Source organism: Cibotium barometz, chromosome 63 (assembly GCF_041138505.1).
Source record: "Cibotium barometz isolate CiBa-2024 chromosome 63, ASM4113850v1, whole genome shotgun sequence".
NCBI classification, from domain to species: domain Eukaryota; kingdom Viridiplantae; phylum Streptophyta; class Polypodiopsida; order Cyatheales; family Cibotiaceae; genus Cibotium; species Cibotium barometz.
The window spans coordinates 33,810,697-33,827,082 of NC_141108.1; the positions used below are offsets into that span (position 1 = coordinate 33,810,697).

The following is a 16,386-nucleotide window of genomic DNA, read 5'->3' on the forward strand; positions in this document are numbered from 1 at the left end:
CATAGTAAGTATGAACACTCTCATTCATGACAGCGAGGTTCTTGCATGACGCCCAAGGACTCGGTGATGTGTAGCTCGAGGAACCATTTGACACGGGGGGGCATGCGAGTATAGTGTTATAGCGTTGCCGGTTAGGGTTTACACTAGACTCTGCGGGTCTCAGCAGTATCTGTAATGTTGGGTGGTCTAACCTATGCCATGCTAGGGTTTCATGCTTTGTGTGCTTGACGTTGTTGGGTAGTCTAAACTATCTCATTCTAGGATTTCATGCTTTGTGTGCTTGAGCTTGAGCTGACTGTATTTCTCCTTCGGTCTTTTGCTATGGTTGAGGCTTGCAGTGGCAATACAGCCATCCTGGAGGACCCAAGCACAAGGAGGGAGGGAGGAGAGACCCTCAGTCATTTTGATCGGTTCATCCCTCACGACAACACGGGGGTGTTTACTTAATTGAGGTCGTAAGGCCCATTACATCCCTCAAATGCTGTTTTCCACTTAAGTGTGTCCTCTATGTATGTACAACCTTTGGCACTGTATATGCAAGGTCTTATGCACACGTCACTTGCTCCTGGAAGACTTCATTGTTCATTGCCACTAGGGCACCAGTTTCTATCTTCAATTGTGCATAAGAGTTGAAAAAAAAAACAAACAAACAAACAAAAAAAAAACAAACAAACAAACAAACAAACAAACCAAAAAAAAAAGGGATTGAACCAGATAACTACACAATCCCAAGCTGTGCCAATTCGTGGAAGGGCCACTTGCAGCTTATCACTTGGTGTAAACACTCAATTAACAAGACTTGGAACAAACTCTCTTATTGCAACTAGAGTTACACTTGCCACCTGATGTAAACAGTAGCAAATGAACAAGCCACAAATGAGGCTCCACCACGTGCATCAACAGACAAGTAAGATCTTGCTGCAAATTGGAAGTCAAGACAGTTCCACGAGATCTGCTTCATTATTGGTAGGAAGTCTTGAATCTCAAATTGGAAGATGGGCCTTATAATCTGCTCTCTACACACTTAAACATGAAACAAAGCTAGAAGCTATATCACTTGAGCCCTGGATAGCTTTTGCAAGTGTTAAATAACAGCATGAGAAGTATGTTGTGCCACTCCTTTATAGTAGCTCCCGTCTCGACAGTAGATAAAGTAGACCACAGACACATCACGCAGCAGAGTGTACAAGGCACTCGGCCACATCCTGCATCTTCCTAACAAAAGGCTAGGAGATCAGCTTCTACAAGGGTCCAGGAAATGTCCCATTCTCCCTCTGCTCATTCCATCTGTCAATCTGTAGCATAAATGTCGCAATCCTTCATCAGTCCTTAATCAGGGGAGAGCCATCACAAATATTTAATTAGTGAAGTACCAAGCAAAAAGGACGTCTTCAAGAAACTCGTGATCTGAGCATTAGAAACACACCCATTCCCCAGGGCACAAAGAGCGATAGTATCTTGCATACTTATCACAATCAGGATTACCCTCGCCCTTAGCACGTACACACCTGCATGCAGTTTCGAACACAAGGGGAAATCAACACATCATAGATGAACAAACTCTCTCCCTCTCATCAGTCTAGATCAGTCATGAAGAAAATGTCAAAATATGCAGCGGAAATGATAACCAGACTTGGGTTGACAAGAGCAAGTAGAGTGCAGAAAATAGACAGCACAAGAAACACAGAGAAATAGGTGTGTAAACTCTTCTCTATACACAAGATCCCGCAAATAACTGAATGAATAAGTGGTGGGGGCATGGGGCCTATCTATATCCCCCTTGCATGCAGTCGGCCAGCGCTAGTGGCTCTCCACGACTGCATGAAGCAGTTGGCCAGCAGTAGAAAGCTCCACGACTCCATAAAGCAAGTCGGCCAGTAGAAGAAAACTCCACGCTTGCTGAATAGGCAGTCGGCCAGCCACACGACACATGGACAGTCGGCCAGCCACCAGAAGCTCCTGCCAACATCTGGCATCCATCCACACCACCGAAAAATGGGGAAAAATAGGGAAAAAACACGGGGAGTGAGGAAAAATGATAAAACACCTATACAGGGCGGGCACACCCACAACAGAGGCCCTGGTGTATAAAAATAGACAGGAGATGACTTCTAACACCCCCTCTCAGCTCCTGGCTGTGAAATCAACCCAAGGGAGCTGGAGTGCCGCCTGAGCGTAGCCTGAGGTAGAGACTTCGTGAAGAGGTCCGCCGCATTGTCCTCCGTCAAACAATAAAGTAGCAAGATGTCACCAGCCAAGATCTTCTCACGTACAAAGTGATACTGTATCTCTATGTGCTTGGTCCGGGCATGGAAGACCGAGTTCCAAGCAATAGCTATACAACTCTGGTTATCGCACTGGATGACTGTGGGCTCCTTCTGTGGAAACCCAATCTCGCCTAGCAGCCTCCGCAGCCACACAACCTCACAAGCAGCACCACAAGCAGCCCGGTACTCTGCCTCTTGCTGCTCCAAGAAACTGCTCCTGAGCCAAGGGTAAAACTGTATCCTAAAGTAGATCTCCTCGTGTCTGGATCTCCTCCCCAATCTGAGTCACTCCAACCTTGGAGCCTGACTCCATCCCCTCCTGTGTAAAAGAGTCCTAGATCCTTCGTACTCTGCATATACCGCAAGATCCGCAATCCTGCGTCCCAATGAGACTTCAATGGCGTCTGCATGAAAGAGCTCAACAGCCCCACGGAGAAGCTCAAGTCCAATCTGGTGTTCAACAACCAGATCAATGAACCAACCAACTTCCGGTACTGCGAGGCATCAATTGGCTCACAAGGATCGGTAACGGTTAACTTTGTGTTCGGGTCCCTCAGCAAAGTAATAGGCTTGCAGTTCTCCATCCCAAAGGCCTCAAGCAACTCATGAACATACCGCTGCTGAGAGACGAAGAACCCCCTCTGGGTCTGCCAGATCTCCAATCCCAAAAAGAAGTGGAGTAAGCCTAAGTCGGTCATCTCAAACTCCTTTGACAAGGCAGCCTTCGTCCCTCCAATGTGCTCCACATGACCGCCAGTGAGAATGAGATCATCCACATAAAGGATGATAATCGTGACCATGCCGCTTTCCCGAAAGAGATACAGGTTCGGATCTGCAACCGATCTCTGAAATCCAGTCTGAACAAAGAAGGAATCAATCTTCTGATTCCAAGCCCTGGGAGCCTGCTTAAGACCATACAAGGCCTTACGTAACCTGTAAACCATCCCTTCAGATCCTGGAACAATAAAGCCTGGAGGCTGCTCAACATACACCTCCTCCTGCAGGTCACCATTAAGGAACGCAGATTTTACATCCATTTGATACATGGGCCACCTCTGAGAAGAAGCAAGGGCAAGAACGGTCCAAATCGTGGACATCCGAGCTGTCGGTGCAAAGGTATCCTCGTAGTCGATGCCTGGCCGCTGAGCATAACCTTTAGCCACAAGTCTGGCTTTGTGTTTGTCCACCGACCCATCAAACGCATATTTGGTCTTAAAGACCCATTTGACACCAATGACTGACCGCTTCGACGGCCTTGGAACCAACTCCCAAGTGTTGTTCTTCTTGATGGCATCAAGTTCCACCTGCATGGCTTTCCTCCAAGTATCCTGTGAAAGGGCTTCTTTGACAGAAGTGGGCTCCTTGTCCCGCATAATACGAGACATCAAAGCATAGTTCACCTGAAGAAGCTCCGCTGTATTGCTTTTATCTCGGACTCTGTGTGATCTTCGAGGGCCGTCCTCTGTGGTCCACTCGGAGGGCAACTCCGTGACACCTGACTCCCGAAGGGTGTCTAACAACCACCTAGGTACTCGAACAGATCGTGGAGCCTCCTGTGGTCGCGGGGGCTCTACTCCAGCTGCTGCGGGCTCAACCTCCTGTACTGACTGAGGTTGATCAACTGGAATGATAGTCTGGGAATCATCATCAAACTCCTCTGGATCTCCAAGAAGTGGCGGCTCCTCGACAGTGGATACTGGAACATGCTCGTCAAAGACCACATCCCGGCTGACAACAATCTCATTCTTGTCTGGATCATACAATCTGTATCCCTTGGAAAGAGAATTATACCCCACAAATACAAGCTTGCGGGACTTGGAGTCAAGCTTCCCCCTCTGCTTCTTCGGAATATGTACATACGCGTCACTCCCAGAGACACGGAAGTGCGAGACATCAGGTTTCCTGCCAAAGTATGCCTCAAATGGAGTCATATGGGGTACTGAAGTCGTCGGAGATCGGTTGAGGGTATGGACAGCCGTTGCCACAGCCTCTCCCCAAAGTGGACGAGGAAGATCACGATGCTCCAACATGGTCCTCGCCATCTCCACCACAGTCCTGTTCTTGCGTTCGACAACTCCATTCTCCAAAGGCGATCCTGTATTGGCCAGTTCCCTTTTGATGCCATGATCTGCACAAAATCTGAGAAATACAGTCGAGGAGAATTCACCTCCTTTATCAGCCCTGAGAGTCTTGACCTGAAATCCAGACTCTTTCTCCACCATCACGTGCCAATCCTTGAACCGTGCAAAAGCTTGGTCCTTCTGGGAAAGAAAGTAGACCCACGTGAATCTGGTACAATCATCAACAAGCAGCATAAAGTAGAGAGATCCTCCCAAAGATGGTGTCTGCTGAGGTCCACACAAGTCAGTGTGAATCAACTCCAATGGTTTCGAAGCCCGCCTAGAAGCCTGCTTCGAAAAGGATTCCCTGTGCTGCTTACCACGTATGCAAGAACTGCAACGCCCTTGCCTACTACCAACATCTAGCAAGCCAACCACCATTTGGTCTCGGAAAGCTCGCCTCAATGCATCCACATTTAAGTGGCCAAAACGAAAGTGCCACAAATCTCCGACCTGAGACTGTCAATGAGGAGAGTGCAGAGAGCTTGTAGATACCATTCTCCACACCGCCTTCCCAAACAACCTGGCCAGTCTCACGGTCCCGTAGAGCAACTAAATGCTCCTCAAATTCCACCTGAAAGCCAGTCTTGCATACTTCATGCACTGACAGAAGATGAAAACCCAGAGCAGGGACATAAAGAACACGAGAACATGCTTGCCCCCCTTTCCGTCGGGAATAATCTCCATCCGGCCCTCACTATGTATCGGAATAGTGGAGTTGTCGCCAATAAAGATGCGACCTCACTGCCATTTCAGATCCAGAAAGAAGTCGCGGGATGAAGTCATGTGCCTGGAAGCACCACTGTCAAGAATCCATTCCCGGGTATCCTTCGCGGTGAAGCCAACTGCCTCCTCGCTCGAAGATGATGAAGCATCGGAGTCCATCATCTCTAAGTGCACAAATGCCGGAGTCTTTGCAGCTGAGGCTGAGGAATCAGCACTCTTCTCTATCCGCTTAGGACACTTCCTCCAAATGGCCTTTCTCACCACAATCATCGCAGAATCTTTCGCTTCTTCTCAGAAGACTTCTCCGGTGAAGCCTTCCCTTTGCCCTTGTTGTTGTTCCGGCCTTTCGACCGTTGGCCAGTTAAGGCCTCCGAACCGCCGCTGTGAGGAGGGTTCGTGAAACGTTCCTCCTGGTCCAAGACCATTGGCACAAGCTCCTCCCAGGTAATGGTGCTGAGCCTGCCACTCGTAATCAACGAGGAGTAGAAAGCAGAATACTGAGCAGGCAAGTAGGAGAGCAAAGTGATGGCCATGTCTTCAGATGATATCTCCTTCCCAGCTTGTAGGACTTCCTGCTGAAGGGCCTGCAGCTTGTTAATGTGTTCCCGCATCGTCGAGGACTTTGCAGGGTTCATAACCCGCATCTGCACTTCCAAGGAGATCCGTTTCATAGGTGATACCCTGTTATAAAGAGAAGCCAAGTGCTCCCATATGCCTCTCCCCAGCGTCATGTGCTTTACATGATTGATCACTTGTGGTGTGCAGTTGAGGAAAATAAATGACCGGACCCTGGCGTTGACACGATCCCACATGTGTGCCTGTGCCTCTCGGTCCTTCCTCATCGACAGTAACTCCCCTTCCTCTGCTTTCGGCCGTGGAACCCCGATGATGATGAAATCAGCAAGGTCATATAACTCCAGCATAGACTCCATCATGACCTTCCAGATGCCGTAATTGGACCCGCCCAACTGACCGTCCACTGGTAACGTGGGGAGAGTCGAAATCTTCACGTGCTTCTCAGCCATCTCTAGTAAATCTGCCATCGCAGGGAGTAAACTGATAGGTCCTCAGCCCCCATGCCTTATTTGTATCATATCTCGGGATCTTCTTGTGTATATAGAGCAGAGTTACACGCCTACATCTGTCTCTCTCTTGTGCTGTTTTTCTGCCTGCGTTTTTGCTTTTGCTCTTGTGTTCCCAGATTTGGTCATCATCTCCGCTGCGTATTCTGACATGGTATCAGAGCCCTAGGCTCTAGATAGGTCTTGGGATTTGTGTGAGCAAGAGGGGGCTGTTTTGTGGCTGATTGGTGGACTGTTTTGGACTGTTCGGGAAGAGGAGAAGCAAGAGGAAGGCGGGCTGATTTGCTGGACAGCCACTTGCAGGTATCAGTTCTTCTTTGTTCCCACCCACCCACCCTTTTCAGAGTACATCCCCGCTATGGCAGATCTGTTTGAGATGGCCGAGAGACGTGAAGATCCCGACACTCCCCACGTTCCCGGTGGACCGTCAGTTGGACGGGAGCAACTACGACATATGGAAGGTGATGATGGAATCCGTTCTGGAGTCTTACGACCTCGCCGATTTTGTCGTTGTTGGTGTTCCACGGCCAGAAGTAGAGGAACGGGAGTTACCGTCAACCCGAAAGGACCGGGAGGCCCAGACACAGATGTGGGATCGTGTCAACGCCAAGGTCCGTTCGTTTATTTTCCTCAACTGCACACCGCAGGTAATCAATCATGTAAAGCACATGACGCTGGCCAGAGGTATATGGCAGCATTTGGCCTCACTTTACAACAGGGTATCGCCCATGAAGAGGATTTCCTTGGAAGTACAGATGCGGGTTATGAGCCCTGCAAAGTCGTCGACGATGCGGGAGCATATTAACAAGCTGCAGGCTCTTCAGCAGGAAGTTCTTCAGGCTGGGAAGGAGATATCGCCAGAGGACATGGCCATAACGTTGCTGTCACATTTGCCCTCTTCGTACTCAGCATTTTACTCGTCGTTGATTACCAGTGGTGGCAGGCTCAGCACCATCACGTGGGAGGAGCTTGTGCCCATGGTCCTGGACCAGGAGGAACGATTCACGAACCCTCCTCAGGGTGGAGGTTCGGAGGCCTTTACTGGCCAACGGTCGAAAGGCCGTAACACGGGCAAGGGGAAGGCTTCGTCGGAGAAGTCTTCTAAGAAGATGTCCGTTAGTGACCGCGAGAAACTGAAGGCAGAGAGGACCTGTAATGATTGTGGCGAGAAAGGCCACTACTGGAGGCAGTGTCCCAAGCGGAAGACCGAGAAGGGTGAAGACTCCTCAGCAATCATGAAGACTCCGGCTTTTGTGCACCTGGAGGTGATGGACACCGATGTTTCATTTTCTTCAGGCAGGGAGGAGATTGGAGGACTCTCCGCAACGGATACTCGGGAGTGGATTCTCGATAGTGGTGCTTCCAGGCACATGACTCCTTCCCGTTCCGGTTTACAGGATCTCTGCAGACTTTCTGGTCATATTCTTACTGGGGATACGTCCACTATCCCAGTTCACAGTGAGGGCAGGATGGAGATAGTTCCCGATGGCAGAGGGGGGAAGCATTCCTCCCAGGTGTTGTATGTTCCGGCACTTGGTTTTCATCTGTTGTCAGTGCATCAGGTTTGCAAGACTGGCCTACGGGTGGAGTTTGATGAGCATTTTGTTGCTCTCCGGGACAAAGCAACAGGCCAAGTGGTTTGGGAAGGTGGAGTGGAGAATGGAGTTTACAGGCTTTCAGCACTCTCTCTCCCAGGTCCTCAAGATTGTGATGAGTGGCAGTCTGGTAATGGCTACTCAAGTGTGGATACGCTGCAGGAGCGGGCTTTCCGAGACCAGGTGGTGGATAGCTTGCCAGGAGATGGCAGCAGTTGGCAGGAACTTTCCAGTACTGATGTTGGTAGTTCTTGTGTTCGTGAGTCAGAGGAAGCTGAACATGTCACTTATGCTCTGATGTCTCGTCGTGTTCGAGACATAGAACCTCCAGTAGATGAGGATGTTCTTTCCACGGGGACCTTTCGGAAAGCCAGGCAGGTGACAGGTGATTACTTGCAGAAGGAGGTGGTTTCTCCAGGCTTTGTGGTTCCGGATTCAGAGGGGGTGGGTGACAGGTTTCATGAGGTTTCCAGGACTTGCTTGTGCACCGTAACAGGTGTTGATCCTTGTGAGCAGTGTGATGTCTCTTTGACTCAGAAGCTGTATGGTTCATTGATCTGGTTGATGGACACCAAATTGGACGGGAGCTTCCTGATGAGGCGGTTGAGCTCTTGGTTGCAGATATCTCTTTGGGAGGCAGGATTGCGTTTCCTGTGGTTTCTGCGACATGCGAAGGATCATGGACTCTTGTACACAGGAGGGGGATTGTTGGATGGAGTCCGACTCCGCGGTTGGAGTGACTCGGTTTGGGGAGGAGATCCGGACACGAGGAGATCTACTTATAACCCAGGAGCAGTTTTACGGAGCAGGAGGAGGTTACATTGCAGGTTTGGGCTTCCACTGGAGGAACCCTTGGTCATCCAGAGGCACTTTGTTCGTGAACAGATTGTTGCTGATGACATCTTGCTGGAGTTCTGTTCGACGGAGGACAGTACGGTGGACCTCTTCACGAAGTCGCTCTCAGGATTTGCTCAGGCGGCACCCCAGCTCCCAGTGGTTGGTCACACAGCCAGGAGCTGAGAGGGGGTGTTAGAAGTCATCTCCTGTCTAGATTTATACACCAGGGCCTTTGTTGTGGGTGTGCCCGCCCTTATGAGGTGTTTTCCCATTTTTCCCCACTCTCCGTATTTTTCCCCTATTTTTTCCCATTTTTCTGAGGCTTGGGAGGGCTGCCAGATGATGTCGGGAGCACCCCAATGCTGGCCGACTGGATCTTGATCAGTCGTGGGCTTCAGGGCTGCTGGCCGACTGCCTTTTACCAGTCGTGGGCATCAGATAGCTGGCCGACTGCATTTATGCAGTCGTGGACCTTTTTCTTCAGTCGTGGACACTTTTAGTGCTGGCCGACTGCCCTTCCAGGGAGGTATATATAGGTCCTCAGTCCCCATGCCTTATTTGTATCATATCTCGGGATCTTCTTGTGTATATAGAGCAGAGTTACACGCCTACATCTGTCTCTCTCTTGTGCTGTTTTTCTGCCTGCGTTTTTGCTTTTGCTCTTGTGTTCCCAGATTTGGTCATCCTCTCCGCTGCGTATTCTAACAGTTTTTTCTAGTCTAACTGCACTCGTTCGCGCATGACTTTGATTTTATCTTTGGATGACTTGTCTTGTTTGCCTGGACAATGCTTGAGATTTCTACCTGCGTTGTCCATGGGACCAGGAACGCCTGGGCACCCTGTGGACGTGTATGTTCACACCTGTTTGGGACTGACAAGTGGTCTACATGTGTTTTGCAGGTGGTAAAGTATCCCCAAAAACTCAATTTACAGCTTTATGAGTTCACATGCTAATAATTATTGGTGCAGATTCACACTCACTTATAAGTGACCGGACAACTTATAAGTGAGTACACATTGAGCAGGACTTATTTAATACACGTGACGGCCAAAAGCTGGGCGCTGGACAATATTTGGGCCTCCTTCAAGTAGGCGCCCCCTTCTGGATCAGAAAAGCACATGTGTGGGCTATTTTCAATAGGGAAGCCCTATTATGGGAGAAAACTCCAGTTCTGGGGTAGGCGCCTGCTTTTCCTAGTGCATGGGAGCTGGTCGACTACTTCTACAGACTGTTTCCAGCCTTCTACCGCAACAAAAACCTAACAGGTGAAAGAATGTGCACAAGCAAAAGCAATGAACATGAGAGAGAGAGAAAGATTGCAAGCAAGAACTGAGCTTTATTAGCTTGAGGTTACAGAGTACAAGAGCCAGCAAATAGGGCAAGGAATGATCTATATGAATGAATAAGAGAGCAACTCTTATATACTAGTACATGAAACAGTCGGCTGTAGGAAAACAAGCCGACAGCTCCAGAACAGCATAAAAGAAAAGATGCAATATTTTAACACCCCCTCTGCATCTTGAAGTGTGCAAAAAAAAAGGTCAAAAGAAAAAACTGATGACGAAGGTGCGACCATGGACACCTCAGCATGGCCACTACTGAGTACACCTCGGAAAATGCACGTCAGCTTGTTGTCTTCAGAGAACATAATGCCACTATAAAGAGCAAAAGAAAACCTGCTTGGCTCCAAACTCAAAGTAGAAGTGTGAACACATCACATCCAATAACCTCGAACAAATGAACATGGAACACATCCTGTCCATAGTCTCTGCTAACCAATAGTTCTGGAACTCATCCGAACCATGAAGGAAACTTGGTTGATCCTGGAACTCATCCGGACCATCAAGTGAACTTGCCTGTCTTTATACTTGGAACTCCGACACACGGGTCCCATGTTCCAGATTTAATATATGAGAGCTTTTGAAAGCTCCCTCACCCGCCCACAAGCCGTTTCTGGAAGACAACACGCGGGGGATGCCCTTAGGATCGGAGCAAGACACCAGTCATGTTCTCTCCAGACTGTAAGGCCTTGGGAGAGTTGGGGTTGTCACTAGACGAGTCTGTGTCAGTGACATGTGCCTGTCCTTGCCCTTCTTGGAAGACTTGCCCTTGTCCTTGGCTTTGCCTTTGTCCTTTGACGACTGACAATCCTTTGACAGGTGGTCTTTCTTCCCACACTTGTAACACCGACTCCGAACTTTCTTCTGCATTGTTGAGAGTGCCTGATCAGGTCCAATAGATGATGAAACTTTCAATTTCCCCTGAGAAACTAGGATGGATTCCTCTTCCAAGAGGAGAGTACACAGATCATCAAACTCAAGGGAACATGTTGTGATCTGAACCCGCAAAGCTCAAGAAACCATGTCATAATCTGCAGGAAGCCTGATGAGGAGGAGGAGAGCGGGGGAGACCTCTGGTGAGATGGCTCGTACAAGTGCAAAGTGAGCTTTTGAGTCTTGATTCTCCCAAGCTAAAAGTTCGGTGAGAAAGGCATCCTCCTGGTCCTGAGTCCACTTCCTAGAGCTGGTAGGGCGTTTGGGCTTTCGTTCGTGGCCCTGAATAATCTCCGAGAGACCCTTGTGTGTGAACCCGACCTTCATCTGTAGCTTCCAGTGATCATAGTTTGTACCACTGAGCTTGTCCTCCTTGTTCATGCAGGGGGGGGCCCATGTCTGCCTCAAAGAAGCTATGTCTCAAACAACCTCTGTAGCTAAGCAATCCACGTGCTCTCTCAAGCACCTTTCCACAGGATCCAACTAGGGACTAGTAGCCCCCTTTGAAGATGCAAGCTGGACAACAGCAAAAGAAACGCAAAAACACACCACCGGGAGCCGCCTACCGAAAGAGGGAGGGGATCTTGGAGGGAGAGGAGCTGATGTGCCACTTGTCTGATGCACTTACTGAATCTGCACCTAGACCTCCTCCGCTTGCCTCTGTAGAAGAAAACGCAGCCTGGGGGCTGGCCGACAGCAGTTGGAGAGCTTGTAGAGCAAAAACGCAGCTAAGAGAGAGAAACGCAGCCACTGTTTTGAAGGACCTACAGCCTGGAGAATCTAGGGAAGCAGAAAACGAAGAGGAAAAGATTGTGAAGCAACTAGAGCCTAGGCGAATGATACCATGAAAGAATGTGCACAAGCGGAGGCAATGAACATGAGAGAGAGAGAGAGAGAAAGATTGCAAGCAAGAACTGAGCTTTATTAGCTTGAGGTTACAGAGTACAAGAGCCAACAAATAGGGCAAGGAATGATCTATATGAATGAATAAGAGAGCAACTCTTATATGCTAGTGCATGAAACAGTCGGCCGTAGGAAAACAGGTCGACAGCTCCACGACAGCATAAAAGAAAAGATGCAATATTCCTTCTACATGTTCTCCACTGCTGGCCGGCTGATTTACAGCGTGAACAGAGGCTGGACAGGTCATAAAAACAGAGAGGAAGAGCTGGTCGAGTGCATCTGGACAGTTTTTCCTTCGGACTGGGGGTGTATTGCTGCTAGTTGCATCTTTCTATGGCTACTGAGGGCTGATCGACTGCTGTAAACAGCCTTTGGGGATTGGTTGACTTGCTCTATGAGCCAGATAGGAAGAAGACGATGATGTTGAGTTGTCCCGGGCTGATATGGGAGTGCTATGGGCTGTCGATAGTTGTCCTGCATGTGCTTGATGCCGGGAATGCTCATTTGTGCTGAGAATTGTCAGCAAATTCAATTTATGTTATGTTTTCTTGTTTTCATATTGTATTGGAAGAAACAGGTGCAGCCAGTGGTGAACCCTGGGCACCCGCAAAGTTGTATTGGAAGCAGACTCCTTTTTGCCAATCTAACCATAAAGGGGGGGCGGGGGGGGGGGGGGGGGGGGCAGGCGTGGGTCAGCCCATCTTCTCGCCCCTAGTGTGGTGTACTGTGTAGATTTGTCATCTTGTTTTATCTAGCATGCTTGTGTGTATTTTCAGATTTCATGATTGATAAGATTTTCCATGTGCAGTTGCCCTTCCATTTACAATGACCGCCAGTGCGAATAAGATCATCCACATCGAGGATAATCAAGGTGCCCATACCGCGTTCTCGAAAGAGATACAAGTTCAAATCTGCAACTGATCTCTGAACTCTGGAAACCCTTTTGAAGAAAGAAGGAATCAATCTTCTGAATCCAAGCCTTGGGAGCCTGTCTAAGACCATACAAGGCCTTCCATAACCTGTAAACCATTCCCTTTGATCCCGAAACCTCAAAGCCTGGAGGTTGCTCAAAATACACCTCCTACAAGTCACCATTGAGAAACACAGATTTTACATCCATCTGAAACACCGGCCACCACTGCTGAGAAGAGGCAAGGGCAAGAACTGTCCAAATCGTGGTCATCCTAGATGTCGGTGCAAAAGTGTCCTCATAGTCGATGCCAGGCCACTGAGCACAGCCCTTAGCCACAAGTCTGGCCTTGCAATGTTCAGAATTCAGCAATCGTTTGCGACGAAGATAACACACAGCATAGAGAGAGATGTGCAGAAATATATATATATATATATATATATATATATATATATAGAGAGAGAGAGAGAGAGAGAGAGAGAGGGGGGGGGGGGGGGAGGGGAGAAAGAGTCGGACACAATATTGGGTCCCAAATACCCTCTGTAGGGTCCCCACCACGAATGGTATATTTGCTTTATTTAATATTAGAATGATGCAAATTCTATCTGGTTCTTGACCTGCACTCTTCACCTTGGCTGATAGTCCCCTTGGCTATCCTGGCCCTTGGAATTCAGCAACCCCTTGTGAATAATGAGATGCTTGACTGGATTTCCGGCTGGGCTATTTATACCCCTTCCTACTGCTGATCGGCTGGCTCTTTCAGGGGTAAGCCTGCTGTTATTTTCCCCACAACGAGGTCCTTTATCATGTGCTTTCACACTGGTTTTCGCTGGCCTTTATGTGCTGCTGTCCAGCCAGTGTTTGGGGCTGTCTCAGCCTGCGCAAGCTGCCCAGCCATGCTGGCTGGCTGCCCATGGGTTAGCCCACAACCCGCAACCCGGCCAAGCCTTGTGGCTGGCCGACTGGGCTGCCCAAGCCTCCTCAACTGGCCAACAGGCTGGCCGCCTTGCTGTCCAGGCCCTCATATGGCTGGCCGACAGCATGCCCTGGCCTCTTTTGGCTGGTGGGCAAGTCCATGGGCCATGTTGGCCTCTTGGGGTGGCCTAAGGCCCACCCCATGCCTAATGCAAGGGTTTCCATCCCTATTCTGGGGTAGCCCTAAGGGTTGACCCCCTTCTACATACAACCTACATGCTTTCCTACAAATGCCTGGTGTCCGGTTGCAAACCAAACACTCAAAACACTCGGATGCTTAGAGCATAGTCACATGGAATGTCGTTCCTGAATGCATGGAACGTGGGAACGCCGCTTAGCCTGTGTGGGGAGCATGGGAACGTCGCGGAACCTGTGAGGCAGCTGGTCACGTAACTTGCGTTCCGGGAACGGATGGATGTGGGGAGCGTGGAATGGAACCGACGCGCACGACTTCTTGCCGTTTCATAGCATTGCTTTTTTTAATCTTTATCTCTTGCTCTCATCACAAACGCATACCCAACTTGCACTCAACAGAAGTGTAAGCTTCTCTCACACTCTATAGAGATCACTACGAGGACAAGCCTCTCTCACAGTGAGCCAAGATGCAAGCCAGATTACAAATATATGCATTCGAGCACAATCCTGAATAAATACAAGGAATCATGTCATATTCCAGCACAAGCTCGTAACACAGGCTGTGACTGTAAGTTCACTAGACAATTTGGAGCCCTTTAATTCATAACTTTCGGACAAAGCTACAAATTTCCACTCCTTTTTTCCTACAATCAGAGTAAAGTATTAAGCATGATCACCAGTCATTGTTGTGGGAGCAATTGGTAGAAGCCATCTTGGATCAATCTTTTTCTTCAACCATTGGGTTGCGTGAATTGATGAGGCACAAGCACAAAGCAGAACCACATTCTAGGGATGTTGTGTACAGAGTGGGTAATTACATAGTAAATCGGAGGTTGAAGCAGTTTGGGAAGATGAACACAAGCTTTCAAGTTTGGAAAAGGTGATTAATGTTGTGAATTCATTGAAGTCACAGTTAAGATATGCAAAACAGATTAACATCTCTTTGCTCCGGGAGCACATTGGACCTTTCACTTGGCACTGCATAGATAAATGTGTCTGTCTAGGCTGCCTATTTCTTCTCAGACAGAACATATAGCCATATAAAATGCTAGATAACAACAAATACACTAGAGATGTCCCTTACTTGTGATACTCCACATAACGTGTGAAGCAGTGTCTTGCTTGATTAGTAGTAGGGAAACGGAAATCCATGGGTGCCGTCTTTATGTCATCAACCTGAAAGGTGCAGAAATAGACCACATTGGCAGTACTGTTCCACGCACTGCAGGTAATATTAAATGTGCACACTTCCATGATAAAAAACAAAATGCAGCTACATTGTTGCTGTTGTTTTACCTTTGGGCATACTTCCATGATAAAAAGTAAAATGCAGCTACATTGTTGGTGTTGTTTTTACCTTGCACACCTTTAAGGATATAAGTACTTACAGTCAATTTGCGGGGTTTCTCACTTTCTTCCTCTTCTGCAGCTTCTTCAGCTTGTGCTACATCACTGTCTTGCCCTCCTGCATCATCAGCTACTGCTGGCTCCGACGTGTCCTATGCGAGTGACCATAGATTATCATAGGCAGCAGAAAACTTGGCATCCAAATTTGCAAAAATGATGATGGGCTAAACCCTCCAAGAAAAATCGGCACTACCTCCTGTACTATCTGTGCCTCCACAACCTTGGACACCTCAGTGAGTTCCTCACTCTCAGCATTTCCCTCTTGAGCTTCACTTTCGTTCTGGTCCTCCACGGTTGAAGGATCCGCACTCTTCTGAGCTTCTTCAGAGGACTACAAGTACAAGAATAAATTATGTGTTTCTCTACTGAAAAATAGCCCAGGTCCCCTGTTCTAGCTAGGGTTGCAACAATGCTGCTGTGAATACAGAACAGTAGGAAAATCTTTAAAGCTTAACCAGAAATCATGGCCTCGGATAAGCCATGGATTACAAGAGCCTGGGAAAAACGCTCTCGTTAATCTTCAATCTTCGAAGCAAACAGAAATTGAATCGGTGAGAACGAGTGTCTTACCATGGTGTTGAAGCCCTTTCGCGACGGTGGGGCAAAAATGGGGAGTCTCACTCTTCCACTTCTCTTTTTTTTTTTACTATACACTAGTATTGCACCCGCTCATTGCGGCCTGACCAAGGTCCAGAAAAGAACTATTCCCTCTCTACAACCATCTCTCTCACTCTCTCACACACACACATGCACACGCACATGCAGATGACCCTCTCCCTATCTGTCACGTACACACACTCTCAAATGTTGAAACTCTCTCTCTCTCTCTCACATGCACACATATACACCTCTCTCTCTCTCTCTCTCTCACACACACACACATGCACACACTCCCTCTCTCTTCTTACACTCTCCCACACATAGAAGCGCTCTCTCTCTCTCTCTCTCTCTCTCTCTCTCTCACACACACACGCGCGCGTGTATGCACACATACACACACTCTCTCTCTCTCTCTCTCTCACGCACACATACACATATGTAAATATATAGTATATACAATATTATGTTTTAGATACATATACCTATACATAGACACATATACTTATACATATATACATGTATTTAAAAATATAAATACAAACATCGACATAATTT

At 48.3% G+C, this 16,386-nt stretch overlaps 1 protein-coding gene across 2 annotated transcripts; it reads right to left on the reverse strand.

Annotated features, from left to right (window-relative positions):
* Positions 1-795: 795 nt before the first annotated feature.
* On the reverse strand, positions 796-15,939 carry LOC147603977 (cytochrome c oxidase subunit 12, mitochondrial-like). Of its 2 annotated transcripts, XM_086796015.1 has the most exons (6): positions 15,802-15,939; positions 15,425-15,562; positions 15,213-15,323; positions 14,909-15,000; positions 1,427-1,508; positions 796-1,295 (listed from the first exon to the last, which is right to left on the reverse strand). In XM_086796015.1, the coding sequence occupies exons 1-6, from the start codon at positions 15,802-15,804 to the stop codon at positions 1,242-1,244; spliced, it is 480 nt and encodes a 159-aa protein (XP_086652141.1). In that variant the 5' UTR covers positions 15,805-15,939; the 3' UTR covers positions 796-1,241. The 2 variants fall into 2 exon arrangements, with proteins under 2 accessions (XP_086652141.1, XP_086652142.1); XM_086796016.1 differs by lacking the exon at positions 1,427-1,508.
* Positions 15,940-16,386: the final 447 nt, after the last annotated feature.

Excerpts from the sequence above, each read along its gene's own strand:
- LOC147603977 (XM_086796015.1), bottom strand. Across the intron at positions 15,001-15,212 it reads AGAAACCCCGCAAATTGACT|GTTGATGACATAAAGACGGC; the intron begins GTAAGTACTTAT and ends TGCACCTTTCAG. Across the intron at positions 1,509-14,908 it reads CGTTATGTGGAGTATCACAA|GTGTGTACGTGCTAAGGGCG; the intron begins GTAAGGGACATC and ends AACTGCATGCAG.